At 42.8% G+C, this 15,997-nt stretch overlaps 1 protein-coding gene across 2 annotated transcripts in view; it reads right to left on the bottom strand.

The window, feature by feature from the left end:
- The window catches only part of SDHAF3 (succinate dehydrogenase complex assembly factor 3), a 78,491-nt gene extending 64,677 nt beyond the window's left edge, over positions 1–13,814 (bottom strand). Inside the window, exons 1-2 of one of the 2 annotated variants that reach the window (XM_073333875.1) lie at positions 13,324–13,814; positions 12,610–12,684 (exon numbers count right to left, since the gene is read on the bottom strand). In XM_073333875.1, coding sequence (XP_073189976.1) covers positions 12,610–12,684; positions 13,324–13,506 — 258 coding nt within the window. In that variant the 5' untranslated portion in view covers positions 13,507–13,814. The remainder of the gene's footprint in view (positions 1–12,609; positions 12,685–13,323) is intronic. The other variant, XM_073333876.1, reaches the window with a different exon arrangement.
- Between the last annotated feature and the right edge of the window lie 2,183 nt (positions 13,815–15,997).

Below are 15,997 nucleotides of genomic sequence, written 5' to 3' on the forward strand. Positions count from 1 at the left end.
TTTTTGAACCCTGTTATAGTCTTGGCCTTCACAACATCCTCTGGCAAAGAGTTCCACACCTTGACTGTGTGAAGAAATACTTCCTATTGTTTGTTTTAAACCTGCTGCCTATTTAGGGTTGCAACTTTCTATTTGGCAGTGCAGGCTCCAGGATGGGGATAGAAATGAGAGGTTCAGGGTGCAGGAGGAAGCTCTGGGCTGGGGCACGGGGTTCGGGGAGGTGAGAGCACCAGCTTGGGCAGACTCTGGGGCGGGGCTTTGCATGAGGGGTTTGGGGTGTCGGAGTGGGCTCTAGGCTGGGGCCAAGAGGTTTGGAGTATGGGAGGGGCCTCAGGGCTGGGGCAGGAGGTTGGGGTGCGGGAGGGGATGAGGGCTCCAGGCGGTGCTTACTTCAGGTGGCTCCCAGAAGCTGCCGGCATCTCCCTCTGGCTCCTAGGCGGACGTGGAGCCAGGCGGCTCTACACGCTGCCTCTGCTTGCAGGCACTGCCCCTGCAGCTCCCATTGGCCACAGTTCCCACCCAATGGGAGCTGCAGAGGCAATGCTCGAGAATGGGGCAGCATGTAGAGCCCCTGTTGCCACCCCTACGCCTAGGACCTGGAGGAAGATGCCAGCAGCTTTCCAGGAGCCATGTGGAGCTGGCAGGCACCCTGCCTGCCCCACTGAGAGTGGCCAACTGGACTTTTAAATGGACCGGTCAGCAGTGCTGACTGGAGCCGCCAGGGTCCCTTTTCGACCAGGCGTTCCGGTTGAAAATTGAATGCCTGGTAACCCTATGCCTATTAATTTCATTTGGTGAACCCTAGTTCTCATTATTTACTCCTTCTCATAACACACTTCCTCATTTACTTTCTCCATACCAGAAATGATTTTATAGACCTCCATCATATCCCCCCTTTGTTGTCTCTTTTCCAAGCTGAGAAGTCCTGGTCTTATTAATCTCTCCTCATACAAAAAACTGTTCCATACTCCTAATAATTTTTGTTGTCCTTTTCTGTACCTTTTCCAATTCCAACATATCTTTTTGGAGACGGGGTGACCACATCTGCATGCAGTATTCAAGAGGTGGGTGTACCATGGATTTATATAGAGGCAATATGATATTTTCTGTCTTATTAGCTATCCCTTTCCTAATGATTCCCAACATTGGCTGCCGCTGCCCACTGAGTGGATGTTTTCAGAGAACTATCTACAATGACTCCAAGATCTCTTTCTTGACAGCTAATTTAGACCCCATCATTTTATATGTATAGTTGGAATTATGTTTTCCACAGCTCCTGAATGCCTTCATGTGTTACTAGAGAGCAATGTAAGCATCTCCCTTTTTCAATGAGCCAAGCACACTATGGTAAAGCATAACTCTGAATCAATTTCAGTCACGTGGTAGCTCATAGAAAGGCTGTCAAAATCCAGTGCTCCAGGGCTAACAATGGCTAGAAACTGGTAGAGGCAATTTATTTAGCTTATTAGGAAGATGGACTCTCTTGTCACTCTTTAGTGATTCTCTGTAGCCCCAAGACAGCCTAAACCTTCTTAGCTAGAGGACTGGTCCTCGTAACATGGCAGCCTTAAGGATTGGAGGAGGACAATTCAAATGTCTTAGAAGTGAATAAAAAAAGATGCAGCTGAATTTTCTGCTGTAACAACACTAACCCATAATTTGTAACCCAACCAGTTTGGTAATTAATATTAGCTTGTTATTATTTGTTTTTAAGCAATACATACCCATCAATTATTGTACAATTTAGAGGTTGAGCTAAATTACTTATCAGCTCTGCCAACATTCATAACATTCCCAGGCAATAATCATCATCAATCTAATTATACCAGCTGCCTCTTGTTAATGAGCACCAATTATTTTAATTAAAATATTAAATATTTAGAAAATAGAAAGCAATGTATATTAATAATTGATATGCCTCATTTGAATCCACCTGAAGAGCTATAGTTCCTGACTAACAAAGCTTGTTTTCTTTAGAAGTATCTCCTTCTAGTATTAATACTTCCCCAGGGGTTTCAAGATACAAACCATTAATCTGAGCCCACTGCTATAAAATATAAATAGGCATAACATGACATTATACAACTAATTATTTTTATAAATTTAACATTTACATACATACTGTTTCTATTAATCTAATTCTTAGAGGCCTTGTTTCATGCAACAGCATTCAAAAGGCAGTTCATTTTTCTATTTTGTAAGTTCAAACAAGTCAAATTAGATTTCCCATAAAAATATTTCATTACCCACTTACATCTTTTCAAGAGTTTAGGGATTTATTTTTTTAACAAGCTTCCTAAATTCCTGTACTAAGCAAACTAAAGAAACCCTTGTCTCTTTCTAGTAAAAATTATAGTATAGCTAAGACCCTACCTGAATCATGGGATGTTCTTCAAATAATTGCTGCGGAGTTGCGGACAAGACATGGAAAATCGTAGAATAGTAATTACAGACCTTAGTTGTAATTGGAAAAGCCACAGTAGACCTATTTGTTTAAAAAAAAATTGCTGGAATGATAAACACTCACTTATTATGTTCTTGAGACAAAGTGGGAATTTTTCTTAATATTTTATATAAATACTGTGTGTCCCTCAGTTTCCCCTATGTACTGCATGTTTAACTAGGTGGTGGGAAAAGGTGGTTTAATCTTTGCAGAGACCTAGGGGACCAAGTGTGACTGCCACCTAGCTGTCTGGGCCCATACAATGTCCCAGACCTTTTGTAACCTAGCAATTGATGACCCTGGGACCCACCCTCTGCAAGAAGCCAGCCAGCTACAACCAGCCAGAGAACAAAGAATTGAGCTGAGTAGCCAGGTGACCTGTTTTTCCCAGGAATCAGAACAAAGGATGGCTTTGGAGTGTTGTATAGTGCACGCTACTAGAAGCAGGACTCTCACTTCTGGATTGGGACTCAAGGAAGGTCAGAGAGAGAGTGCATGAGAGATCAGGGTTCTGGACAGACCCCGGTGGACTTTGCTGTAACTTCTCCGTTCTTTATGCTAACGTAAGGACTTAATCTAATAAACCCATCTGCCTTTACAATACTTTCTAGGAGTCACTCCAGTTTAAGGAAGTCGGGCTGCATTGTCCTCTTTGGGCGTGCAAGCCTTCCCCAGATGTCCAATTCGAGTGGACTAACTGAGGGGAACTCATGAGGTGACGCAGAGGTGCTGAAGGCTGTGAAATTCAGTCCCAAGAGGCAGTGAAGCCAAGGGGCTTACCCCAGAGAACTTGTGCAACCCTTGAGCAAGGATGACACAATGAAGGGAGTTCTCGCAGGGGCTGTTCCAGAGCACGGGACCTGTGAATCCATGACAGTTATGCCTCCTCATTATTATTTTTTTTTTGACAACCAGACAATTTGGTGCAACTATATTATATTATAGGGTTCAAAAAAGAACTAGATAAATTCACAGAGGAAAGGTCCATCAATGGCTATTTGCCAGGATGGACAGGAATGGTGTCCCTAGCCTGTTTGCCAGAAGCTAGGAATGGGCAATAGAGGATGGATCACTTGATGATTTCCTGTTCTGTTCATTCCCTCTGGGGCACCTGGCATTGGCCACTGTCGGAAGACAGGATACTGGGCTAGATGGACCTTTGGTCTGACCCAGTATGGCTGTTCTTATGTTCTTATTCATTTTTTTAAAAAGTGACTGGTGCAATATAAAATTCAGAAGACAAATTCTTAACAGAACTGCTATAGAATTCAGTCACTTTAGCCATTTATATTTTACAGGCACTGAATATTACTGCAGCACACCCCACTACAGGGGTCTCCTTCATGTCCTGTCTTTGCTTTGTGAAGACTTGTCTGTATCGAGATGTTGCACACTCAGCATCCACAGAATTAGGTAAGATCAATAGTGATTGCTTTGCTGCCTCTGCTAACTCTGGAAAATGCTGTAGAACTGCAGATGAATCCCAAAACTCTCCAAGATCATTTGAAGTACTAATAGGCAAAAAAGTGTGTTGCAAAACTCAAAATGTATGCAAATTGTGGACTGTGCAAAGTAAGATGATTTAAAATAAAACTACGGTGGAAGCCTAATATTGCAGAATCTGCAATTTCTGGAATATCACAAATGAAGTAGGACCTTAAATACAGCAATATTACAGTAACTCAATGGTTATTCTGTGTTCATTTATCTATTGAGACATTATATCTCAAACTTGATCCCATTTCTCTCATTTTTCTTTAAAATTAGTCTTAAAATCTGCCTTTAATGTTTCACTTATCTTTTTATACTCTGTAAATATATTTAAGATGGCAGCATTCTTGCCTGTGAACTAAATCATAGGTTCAAGTTTCACATTGAGATTTGGGTACATATCCAAGGAGAGCTGTCCTGAAACTAAAATCCTAAAATACTATGTTACAAAAGATGGTCCCAAAATATGAAACAGAGAACTTAAATTATGTGGATTGATTTCCTTGACATAAACACCTGATGCGCTCACTTTCCTGAATCTGCATTTTTTATGTAAATAATAAAGTAAGAACAATAAAATTGTTTGGAACAGTGGTAAGTTTTGGTCAAAAATGCCAGGGCTATTTTAACAATTAGTAAGTATCCAGGAGGAAGGCTGGATAACAAGAAGGCACAACACAACCACAGTCCCAATTATCAATGGCCCAGTATACATACTCAATAAGGCATGATACACACAGTGGGCATGATCCTCCTACGAATGAAATCAGTGTTAAAACTTCTACTGACTTCAGTGGTGCAAGGCCAAGCCTTTTCTTGGAGTTAATAGGAGTTTCAACCACAAAGTCAAGTAGTTCCAGATTAAGGATTTCTTTTAAAACCTAGGAAAATCCACTAAAAAAACCAAAAAAATTCTGAGAACATTAAGGTTGCATAATTAGATACTCAAAGTCACGAAATGACAAAGTTAACATTTGCAACTTTAGCTCAGCTCTCATGTGCTTACATTCAGATACAATATTTAATTATAGGATCACACATTCTCTCTCTCCATTAATACAACATATCGAACCACATTGCAATATGCATCTTGTACAGTGTGTAGAGAGTGAGGAAAAAGCCTGTCCAGGAATTAAAATTGTATTTGTGCAACAGTAAGCTATACATCTAACAAGAAAATCAGGAATAAAAATACTTCACATATGCAACATGCCAAGTTAATGTTGCTGTAAGAAACTTAACTATTACATCATTTTAATTGTGAAACTTCAAAGTTGCTTTGACACACTATCTAGCATTTAATAGAATCGTAGGCCTGGAAAGGACCTCAAGAGGTCATCCAGTCCAGTCCCCTGCACTCATGGCAGGAATAAGTATTCTAAACTATTCCTGACAGGTGTTTGTCTAACCTGCTCTTAAAAAACTGCAATGGAGATTCCACAACCTCCCTGGACTATTTATTCCAGTGCTTAACCATCCTAACAGTTAAGAAGTTTTTCCTAATGTCCAGCCTAAACTGCCGTTGCTGCAATTTAAGCCTATTGCTTCTTGTCCTATACTCAAGAGGTTAAAGAGAATGTTTTTCTTCTCCTTCTAACAACCTTTTATGTACTTGAAAACTGATATGTCTCCCCTTAGTCTTCTCTTCTCCAAACCAAACAAACCCAATTTTTTCAATCTTCCCTCATAGGTCATGTTTTCTAGACCTTTAATCATTTTTGTTGCTCTTCTCTGGACTTTCTCCAATTTGTCCACATCCTTCCTGAAATGTGGTACCCAGAAGTAGACACAATACTCCATCTGCGGTATAATCAGTGTGGAGTACAGCAAAAAAATTACTTCTCGTGTCTTGCTTACAATACTCCTGCTAATACATCCCAGAATGTTAGCTTTTTTTGCAACAACATTACGCTGTTGAATCATATTTAACTTGTGATGCACTCTGACCCCCAGATCCCTTTCTGCAGTAATCCACCCTAAGCAGTCATTCCCATTCTGTATGTGTGCAACTATTTGTTCCTTCCTAAATAGAGTACTTTGCATTTTGTCCTTATTGACTTTTGTCCTATTTTCTTCAGACCGTTTCTCCAGTTTTCCAGATAATTTTGATTTTTAATCCTATCCACCAAAGCACTTGCAACCCCTCCCAGCTTGGTATCGCCCACAAACTTTATAAGTGTACTCTATATGCCATTATCTAAATCACTGATGAAGATATTGAATAGAATTGGGCCCAGAACTGATCCCTGCAGGACACCACTCGATATGCCCTTCCAGCTTGACTGTGACCCACTGATAACTACTCTCTGGGAATGATTTTCCAACCAATTATGCACCCACCTTAGAGTAGCTCCATCTAGGCTGTATTTCCCTAGTTTGTTTATGAGAAGGTCATACAAGACAGTATCAAAAGCCTTACGAGAGTCAAGATATACCACATCTCCCCCTCTTCCCCCGCCCCCCGCATCCACAAAGCATGTTATCCTGTCAAAAAAACCCATTAGTTCAGTTTGACATGATTTGTTCTGTTACTTACCAACTTGTTATCTTTTAGGTGTTTGCAAATTGATTGTTTAATTATTTACTCCATTATCTTTCTGGAAATTACTGAAGCTAAGCTGACTGGTCCAATTTCCCAGGTTGTCTTTATTTCTCTTTTTATAGATGGGCATGATATTTGCCTTTTTCCAGTCCTCTCCTGTCTTCCATGACTTTTTGAAGATATTCCCTAATGGCCCAGATACCTCTTCAGTCAACTCCTTGAGCATTCTAGGATGTATTTCATCAGGTCCTGGTGACCTGAAGACATCTAACTTGCTTAAGTAATTTTTAACTTGTTCTTTCCCTATTTTGGCCTCTGATCCTATTGCATTTTCACTGGCATTCACTATATTATAGATGTCCAGTTGCTACTAACCTTTTCAGTGAAAACTGAAACAAAAGTCATTTAACGCATCTGCCATTTCCACATTTTCTGTTGTCCCATCCCGTGGGCCTCCCCCCCCCCCATCTCCTCCCCCATTGAGTAATTGGCCTATCCTGTCCTTTGTCTTCCTCTAGCATCTAATGTATTTGTAGAATGTTTTCTTGTTACCCTTATGTCTCTAGCTAGTTTAAACTCATTTTGTGCCTTGGCTTTTCTAATTTTGTCCCTACATATTTGTGTTATTTGTTTATATTAATCCTTTGTAATTTGACCTAGTTTCCACTTTTTGTAGGACTCTTTTTTGAGTTTCTGATCATTGAAAGATCTCCTGGTTAAGGCAGTGTGGTCTTTTGCCATACTTCCAATCTTTCCCACGCAATGGGCTAGTTTACTCTTGTGCCCTTAATAATGTCTCTTTAAAAAACTGCCAACTTTCTTGAACTGTTTTTCCCCTTAGATTTGCTTCCCATGGGATCTTACCTACTAACTCCCTGAGCTTGCTAAAGTCTGCTTTCTTGAAATCCATTATCTTTCTTGTGCCATTATCCTTCCTACCTTTCCTTAGAATCATGAACTCCATCATTTCATGATTGCTTTCATCGAAGCTGCCTTTCACTTTCAAATTCTCAACCAGTTCCTCCCTATTTGTTAAAATCAAATCTAGAACAGCCTCTCTCCAATAGCTTTCTCCAGCTTCAGAAATAAAAAATTGTCTCCAGTACATTCCAATAATTTGTTGGATAATTTGTGCCCTGCGGTATTATTTTCCCCAACTGGTGTCTGGGTAGTTGAAGTCTACCATGACCACCAAGTCTTGTGCTTTGGATGATTCTGTTAGTTTTAAAAATGCCTCTAGATGTTTTTTAAAGAAAAAATAGAAAAGAAAAGAAGCTGGGTGCACGCAGAATTTCTAGAAGCACAGCTGTAATAAGCAATATGCTAGTACCACTAGGGCACACTTCTTTAAGTGTGCCATATACATGCACTTCATAGATGCACTATTGCAGGATGTTCAAGAACTAATCTAGAGCCTCCACGAAATTAGTATTGAATGGGCTATTCCCTCCAGCCAAGGGATAGACTGATGCCCTATATCCCACTGGAATAAAAAAAAAAAAAAAAAAAGAGATAACACTGGCCTGAGAACCTGTTTCCCAGCAAAGGAAGAGAATGATGAAGAAATGCTTTGGGGCCTGTTGTCCAATTATCTATTTCATGATTCCAAGGCCCTGGGAGTCCTAGCGCATTCTAAGGTGCAAAAAGTCCCTTAACTCTGTGAAATAAATGTGAGATTTTTAGTTATCACACCTTCAGACTGACACAATTTGGGGGGGAAATAAGAAGACTGAGATATAGGTAAAAGGATCCACATGAACAGCTTGGCAAAGCCTGAATCTTCCTTGGTATCTTTTCAAACTGTCCATATAATGCATCCCTCTTGAAGTGTGCACTATGCCATTTTCAAACAGACACTATTAAATCTAAAGCAATTTCCCGTTCCCACCCCCATGCCTTGCAAAACCATTAGTGCTCATTAAAGATCATCCTAAATTTCAGGTTTTGAAATTCAGGTTTTTTGCTGAAAAACCATGTATTTTTACAACTCCAATGGGACTAAAAGGAATTTTGTTAAAAAAAAATTCCAAGTCACTTTTGGAAAAGAACCAAACATGGAAAATTTAAACCGCAAAGTTGTACACTACAGGCAGCTATGAGAGGAAACTGTTTTACAGCTTTAATTATAGAATTCACTACCAAATAAAACCCATGGTAGCATGGGCTGTTTGAGAGGTATGACCAAGATTTTCAGTTTTCAAGCTCTATCAGCTGGTATGGGGAAATGAAAATCAGAAAATCATTTACTTTTTAATTCTGAAAAGGATATCTTGCAGGATTCTCACTCCCAAGCTGTGACTCCTTACTGAAAAGCTGATGGAACTGTTCTTACTCTCAAGGTTTTTTGACCGTTAAGGTCAGCAATAGTGAGATAAAAAATGCAAGTCAGGCCCCCCGTTAGCCATTCCATGGCTCTACTGCTGACTCTAAAAGTGCTGCCTTCCAATTATTCCGTTCTTATATTGAGCAGGACATGAAGCTAAGAGAAAGAAAAAACCATTCAGGATGATCAATGTGAGATTACAAATAAAAAAAGTGCACCTCAGACAAAAATGAAAAACAAGGTGTAAGAGAAAATGGTCTTTAAAAAAAGTTAAAAGTTAACCTCCAGACTCTTACAGGAACCGGGCAGGTGAACGAGAATCCTGAAAAAGGATCTTTTAGAGAAGTAGAATTATAAATTACGTATTTTTCCCTGTCTAATGAGAGCATCTGTGCAGGACTCTCACTTCAGGAAAGAAAGACTGAAAAATGTCCAAAAAGAGAGACAGACATTAAAACAAGTGGCAATAACAAGGTTAGTGACAAAAGCATTAACTGAGATCTTCTTTTATTACGTCCAGCATTAAACAGTATAAGGAGCAGCAAGTGACCTCTTACAAATCAAGTAATTGGACATAACATTGAAGTCTGCTGAAAGAAATAATTATCAGAAAGACAAACCCACACAAGTGAGACAAATGAAAATTTGGGATATCTTGACATTAAAAAAAAAAACTTCTCCAGGTAAAAGAGTTTGGCCTTCTCCACCTTGGAAATGCAAGAATCCAAAACAGGATTTCCTCCTGGATGATGAGCCTATGCAATAATGCTTTGTGAACATATGGAGAGAAAACCATGCAGCTACTTTACATATGTCTGATGAAAACATCCATGAAGGTAGGTTATGGTCAGCGTTCATCTGAATTGCGCGAACATTGACATAACTTTCTAGTTTCAGGTCAGCCAGTCCCTAGCAATGTGAAATGCAATCAGATATTCATTCAGGTATAGTCCTCTAGTAACAGCCATGCCCAGTGAACTGGTGACAAAAGAAACAACAAGTTAAATGGACTGTCTAAATGTTTTGGTCTATTCCAAGACCCTTTTAAATCAAACTCATGAGGAAGGGCCTCCTTTGTCATGAAAAGAGCATTGACAAGAGGACAGACTCACTATTGTGGAAACTTCAAGACCACCTTGGAGAGGACTCTTAATTATCCACTTGGAGTTGTAGCTCCTTTTTGTAGATGGCTTCTGAAATGCCAGGAGGACCAAATCACCTGCTCAGAGATACCATACCTGAAGATCTCTAACCTAAAAGGAACAAGATGTCAGAGAGATGGCTCTTAGGTTGATAGAGAAGTACTAGTTCTGAATGACTACTGAGGCCAGATTCTGAACCTGATCAGACCAATATGGGACTATTAGAATCATTAAACCTTTGTGTCTCATAAGCTTTAATACGTCCTTTGCTACTAGAGGTAGGCTGTTGAAAAGTACAGCAGCATCCCTTCCCCAGCTGGTGGAGAAAATATCTTTAGCTAACATTGCCTTTTCTTGATGCCATGAGCAAACCACTAGCTTTTTCTTCCAGTGAAAGGCAAAGAGAAAGGTGTCCTCCTCCAGAAGAAGGCCTAATCCACCACTCCCTCCTCTCCTACCACCTGTGAGACTATATCACTGATTGACTCAGACTGAGATGGGTGTTCTGATCTTGTAAACCCTTCCTCTAAATATACTCAGGATCAATACAAACAGTCTTCCTTCTATCTATGGCTGACTCCACAAAACTCACATAAGGAGGGTGAGAGCTGTAGAGGGTATGATGCTGACAGACCAGGTACCAGCTCATGCCAAGATCCCCATGTCTCAATTGAACACCGACAAATCCATAACTGGAATCAGTCTGGCTCACCTGTGTAATAGTATTGTTATAATAGATATTAGAATTATAAGAATGTGTTAGATTTTATTGAATGCTTGTGAGTTGCTGTATGCATTCTCACTTATAATATGTATCCCATATTACACAATAATATTTAAGCATTTGTATTGTAAGCCTCAGTAACTGTGTAAATCACTAGACAGGAGAGGGACATTAACTAGTGTGAAATGCTGGTCTCCAACAGAAGGTGTTATGTCCTGCTCAACAGGGAAGGCCCATCAACTCCAAACAAACTACTATGGAGCATTAAAGAGGACAAAAGACTTTGCTGATTGCTCTCTGCCATGAGATGCAAGATGAGTCATGCAAGTGAATTCCTCCCATTAGATGAGTTTGCAGCTCAGAGCGCAAGGGGAGAAGTGAATAAAAACCTGTAACAAGAAGGAACTGTTTCTCATTGCTGCTTGGAACCTGGAGGCAAGGTTCCTAAACATAAGCCAGTGATCCCCTGCAGTTTAGCCTAGATTAGCCCTAAAGGACATACAGAGCTTGCTTATTAGAGAATCTACTATTACCTTTTGAAATTTAAGATTGTAGCTTATTTCTCTACCTATGTTTACCTGATTTAACCTTGTAAATAACTCTGTGTCCTTTTCCTATTTAATAAATCTTTAGCTAGTTTAGGATTGGCTACAAGCATGGTCTTTGGTGTGAGCTCTAAGGTGCAACTGACCCGAGGTAAGTGACTGGTCCTTTGGGACTACAAGTAACCTGAATATTGCTGTGACTCTTGATGTAACGTACCATCTAGCACAAAGGTAGGCTTATCCGGGTGGTAACACAGAGAGAGTACCCAAGAGAACTGTCCGTGACCCTGTGTTAAGGCTCTTGTAGTGACTCAGAGTTTATACTTGATAATTGGTTGGTGACATCTAAGTATAGAACTCATGACCAATTTGGGGGGTTGGTGCTGCCCTGAGGTTGGTACTCTTGCTCTTGAGTCACTCCAGACAGTTAGATAGCTGGGATCACCCTCACAAAGAAAATATTTTTTTCATTGGCTGTCTTCCAGGCTTGGTCAGTTGCATGAGAGGTCTGCTACACCTTCTTCAGTTGCTGGTCCAAAATAGGATGCAAGAGTATCCTGGGCTACGTACTTCAACTGGGGACTTAGCAAATTTTTGGACCAGTTTCAATTAAAATGCATTTGTTTAGTCAGCTTCTATAAGAACTGGAGAAAGTTGGACTCCTCTCTTGTAGGCATTGGTGTGTTCCTCTACCGCAGAAATTATCTGGCATAAAATTAGTCCTCTTGCTCACCTAAGTCCAAAGATCAGCCTTTATCACCCTGATACTCAGTCTGCCCTCATTTACACAGCTGGAACTGTCTAGGTGATGGTGGGGTTCTAAGCATCTGATCTGCTTTGTGAAATCCACAGCGTAAGAGGTGCTAGATCATCATTGTCAAGACTTCCTACCTGGGAAAAACAGACTCTTGCTGCATGAGCATCAGCCTTAGCACAAAAAACATTCCAATGCATCAAGAGATCCTACCTCTGCCAATGCAGGGTCAGAGGAATGCCTCAAAGGTACTATGGGTTTTGTGGCAGACGTGCCAGGACTAAGAATAATTGTGACAGACCACTACACATACCAATATCAGGAAACTCTGCCCCATGCCCGCTTTGAGCTCATGAATGCATAAGGATGCCCAGAGACCTACATACTCAAGCTACCAGGAGTCATGGGCTTTGAGAAGCTGTTAGACCTCTCTTGGTGTTTCATGCCTTGGCCTTTTCTACGGAGGCTCTGCTTCACACAATGAACCAGAGCTCCGTACCACCAACTTTAAACACTAAAGCCCCCAGTGTGTCCAGATGCCAATATTGGAGTAGAGTGCCAAAATGCCCAAGGCACGGACCTCTAATATTTACAGCACAGTCTCAGATCTAGCTAATTGGAAAGGTTAGGCATACAAGAGAATACCTGACAAGGCATTGTTGGGATCTGGGAGACAGCTGGAGAACTGGCCAGTGAGAGCATCTTGTGGTGAAGGGTAAACTGAATGGAAAATTGGGGGGAGGGGGGGAGAGAGAGAGGGACATGACAGTTAGTAGGAGGTCTGCTACTACTCCCCCCACCCCAGCCAAAAACCTTAAGCGCTATGAGAGTTCTACCAGTCTGGTGCCACGCAGAGAGAAGCCTGCGCAGAGAGAAGCCTATTATCATGGGTATCCCTTAACCTTGTGCTGAGGTTGTTGGAGGTTAGTATACAATAATAAATAGGTTACACTTATAAGCTTTTAAAAAAAAAATCTGCAGTTCTCAGGGTACTTTGCAGAGGTGTCTAAACATCACAGCTTCCATACTATGCAGGGAAGGCCTGAGGCGGAGAGAAATTAAGCCCTAAATTTTCTACAATGAGGTCACTGGGAGCTGCAGGTGCTCAGCAGCTACTTTTGAAAATATTGGGCCTAGAGACTCCCCCAGGCCAGGTCACGCCACGCAGTAAGTCAGAGCACAGCCCAGATCTCCTGACTCCCCATCCCCGGCCTTAGCCCCAGGCTGCGAGCTGACGGATGCAGCCGAGGCAGGGCCCGAAGGCAACACCGAGGTGAGGGAGGAGCTGGATGGCCCGCAGCCCCCCCAGCAGCGGCGGGGCTGGGGTGGGGGGGGTGAGGCTTGTCCTAGGGCACTTGCCTCCCATTCCCGCAGGAAGCGCTGGGCATCAGCAGGCCCGACCGAGCGGTGCCTCCGGAACTCCTCCTTCACGTACTCATCGCCCAGCGCCTTCAGCTCCAGCGGCAGCGCCCGGTGCAGCAGCAGGATGCGCCGGTACAGAGCCCGCACTCGGGACACGTGCGGGGCGAGAGGGCCCGGCATGGCTGGGAGTCCAGCGGGCTGCGCTCAGCAGCAGGGGCGGGGCGGGCCGGTCAGTGCAGCGGGCGGGCGGGCTGGGGCGGTGCTAGGGCAGCCGCAGGCCCCGGAGAAGCTCCCCCGGGGGTGGCGGGGCGCGGAGAGAAGCGCTCGCACGCCGGAGCTTTGAGGCGGTGGCACCGGGGGGCGGGACGCGGCGCGTCGGGCTCTTCCCCAGCCGGGACGCCCCGCCTGGCCCTGGGTCCGCAGGGAGCGGGAGCCGCCAGGCCGGGGGGGGGGGCGGATCAGCGACTCGCCGCAAGCCGGCCCGGCCGAGCTCAGGGGCTCTCTCGCCCCCAGCCGCTATCCCGGCGGCAGCCGAGCAGCAGCCGGGGCGGGACGCCCCCTGGCGGAGCAGGGGCAGCGGAGCCCCGGGAGTCCCCAGCCCAGCCCAGCGCACTCAGGCGCCCCCATGCTCTCGTATGGAGGCTCCCTGGCTGGGGCTACAACCACTATCTCTGTGGGGCGGCCTGAGCCTCTGGAGCCACATAAGTAAGAATCCACCAGCCATGGGTTGCGGGTATAATAGGCCAAGGGTGGCTCTGCCTCCCCTGCCCTTCTACCTCTGGTTGCAGAGTTGGGAGGGGGAGTTTTTGCTTAATTATGCCCCATGCGTGGAGATTACTGATGGACCTGGAAAGGGCATAACACAAGAACAGCCCAACTGGGTCAGACCAAAGGTCCATCTAGCCCAGTATCCTGTCTTCTGACAGTGGCCGGTGCCAGGTGTCCCAGAGGGAATGGACAGATCAGGGAATCATCAAGTGATCCATCCCCTGTTGCTCATTCCCACTCTCTGGCAAACAGAGGCTAGGGACACCGTCCCTGCCCATCCTGGCGAATAGCCATTGATGGACCTTTCCTCCATGAATTTATCTAGTTCTTTTTTGAACCCTGTTATAGTCTTGGCCCTCACAACATCCTCTGGCAAAGAGTTCCACAGGTTGACTGTGCATTGTGTGTAGAAATATTTCCTTTTATTTGTTTTTAACCTGCTGCCTATTAATTTCATTTGGTGACTTCCAGTTCTTGTATTATGATAAGGAGTAAACAACACTTCCTCATCTACTTTTTCTACACTAGTCATGATTTTAGAGACCTCAATCATATCTCCCCTTAGCCGTCTCTTTTCCAAGCTGAAAAGTTCCAGTTTTATTAATCTCTCCTCATACGGAAGCCGTTCCATACCCTTAATCATTTTTGTTGCCCTTTTCTGAACCTTTTCCAATTCCAATATATCTTTTTGAGATGGGGCAACCACCTCTGCACACAGTATTCAAGATGTGGCTTTATATAGAGGCAACACAATATCTTTTGACCTATCTATCTATTTATCTATCCCTTTCTTAATTATTCCCAGCATTCTGTTCGCTTTTTTGACTGCCACTGCACATTGAGTGGAAGTTTTCAGAGAACTATCCACAATGACTCCAAGATCTCTTTGTTGAATGGTAACAGCTAATTTAGACCCCAACCTTTTTGTATGTATCATTGGGATTATGCTTTCCAATATGCATTACTTTGCATTTATCAACATTAAATTTCATATGCCATTTTATTGCCCAGTCACCCAGTTTTGAGAGAGCCTTTTGTAACTCTTCACAGTCTGGTTGGGACTTAACTATCTTGAGTAGTTTTGTATCATCTGCAAATTTTGCCATCTCACTGTTTACCCCCTTCTCAGATGTTGTTGCCATCTCACTGTTTACCCCTTTTTCCAGATCATTTATGAATATGTTGAATAGGACTGGTCCCAGTACGGACCCCTGGGGGACACCACTATTTACCTCTCTCCATTCTGAGAACTGACTATTTATTCCTACCCTTTGTTTCCTATCTTTACCCTTTGTTTCCTATCTTTTAGTTGCCAGTCCATGAGAGGACCTTCCATCGTATCCTATGACAGCTTACTTTGCTTAAGAGCCTTTGGTGAGGTACCTTGTCAAAGGCTTTCTGAAAATCTAAGTACACTATATCCACTGGATCCCCCTTGTCCACATACTTGTTGACTCCCTCAGAGAATTCTAGTAGATTGGTGAGGCATGATTTCCCTTTACAAAAACCATGTTGACTCTTCCCCAACAAATTATGTTCATTTATGTGTCTGAAAATTTTGTTCTTTACTATAGTTTCAACCAGTTTGCCTGGTACTGAAGTGAGGTTTACCAGCCTATAATTGCCGGGATCACCTCTGGAGCCCGTTTTAAAAATTGGTATCACATTAGTTACAGTTAGTAGTTCTGTAATTTCACATTTGAGTTTCTTCAGAACTCTTGGGTGAGTACCATCTGGTCCTGGTGACTTATTACTTTATCAATTTGTTCCAAAACCTTCTCCAATGACACCTCAATCTGGGGCAGTTCCTCAGATTTGTCACCTAAAAAGAACGGCTCAGGTTTGGGAATCTCTCTCACATCCTCAGCCGTGAAGACCAATGCAAAGAATTCATTTAGTTTCT

Source organism: Lepidochelys kempii, chromosome 2, assembly GCF_965140265.1.
Source record: "Lepidochelys kempii isolate rLepKem1 chromosome 2, rLepKem1.hap2, whole genome shotgun sequence".
NCBI classification, from domain to species: Eukaryota; Metazoa; Chordata; order Testudines; family Cheloniidae; genus Lepidochelys; species Lepidochelys kempii.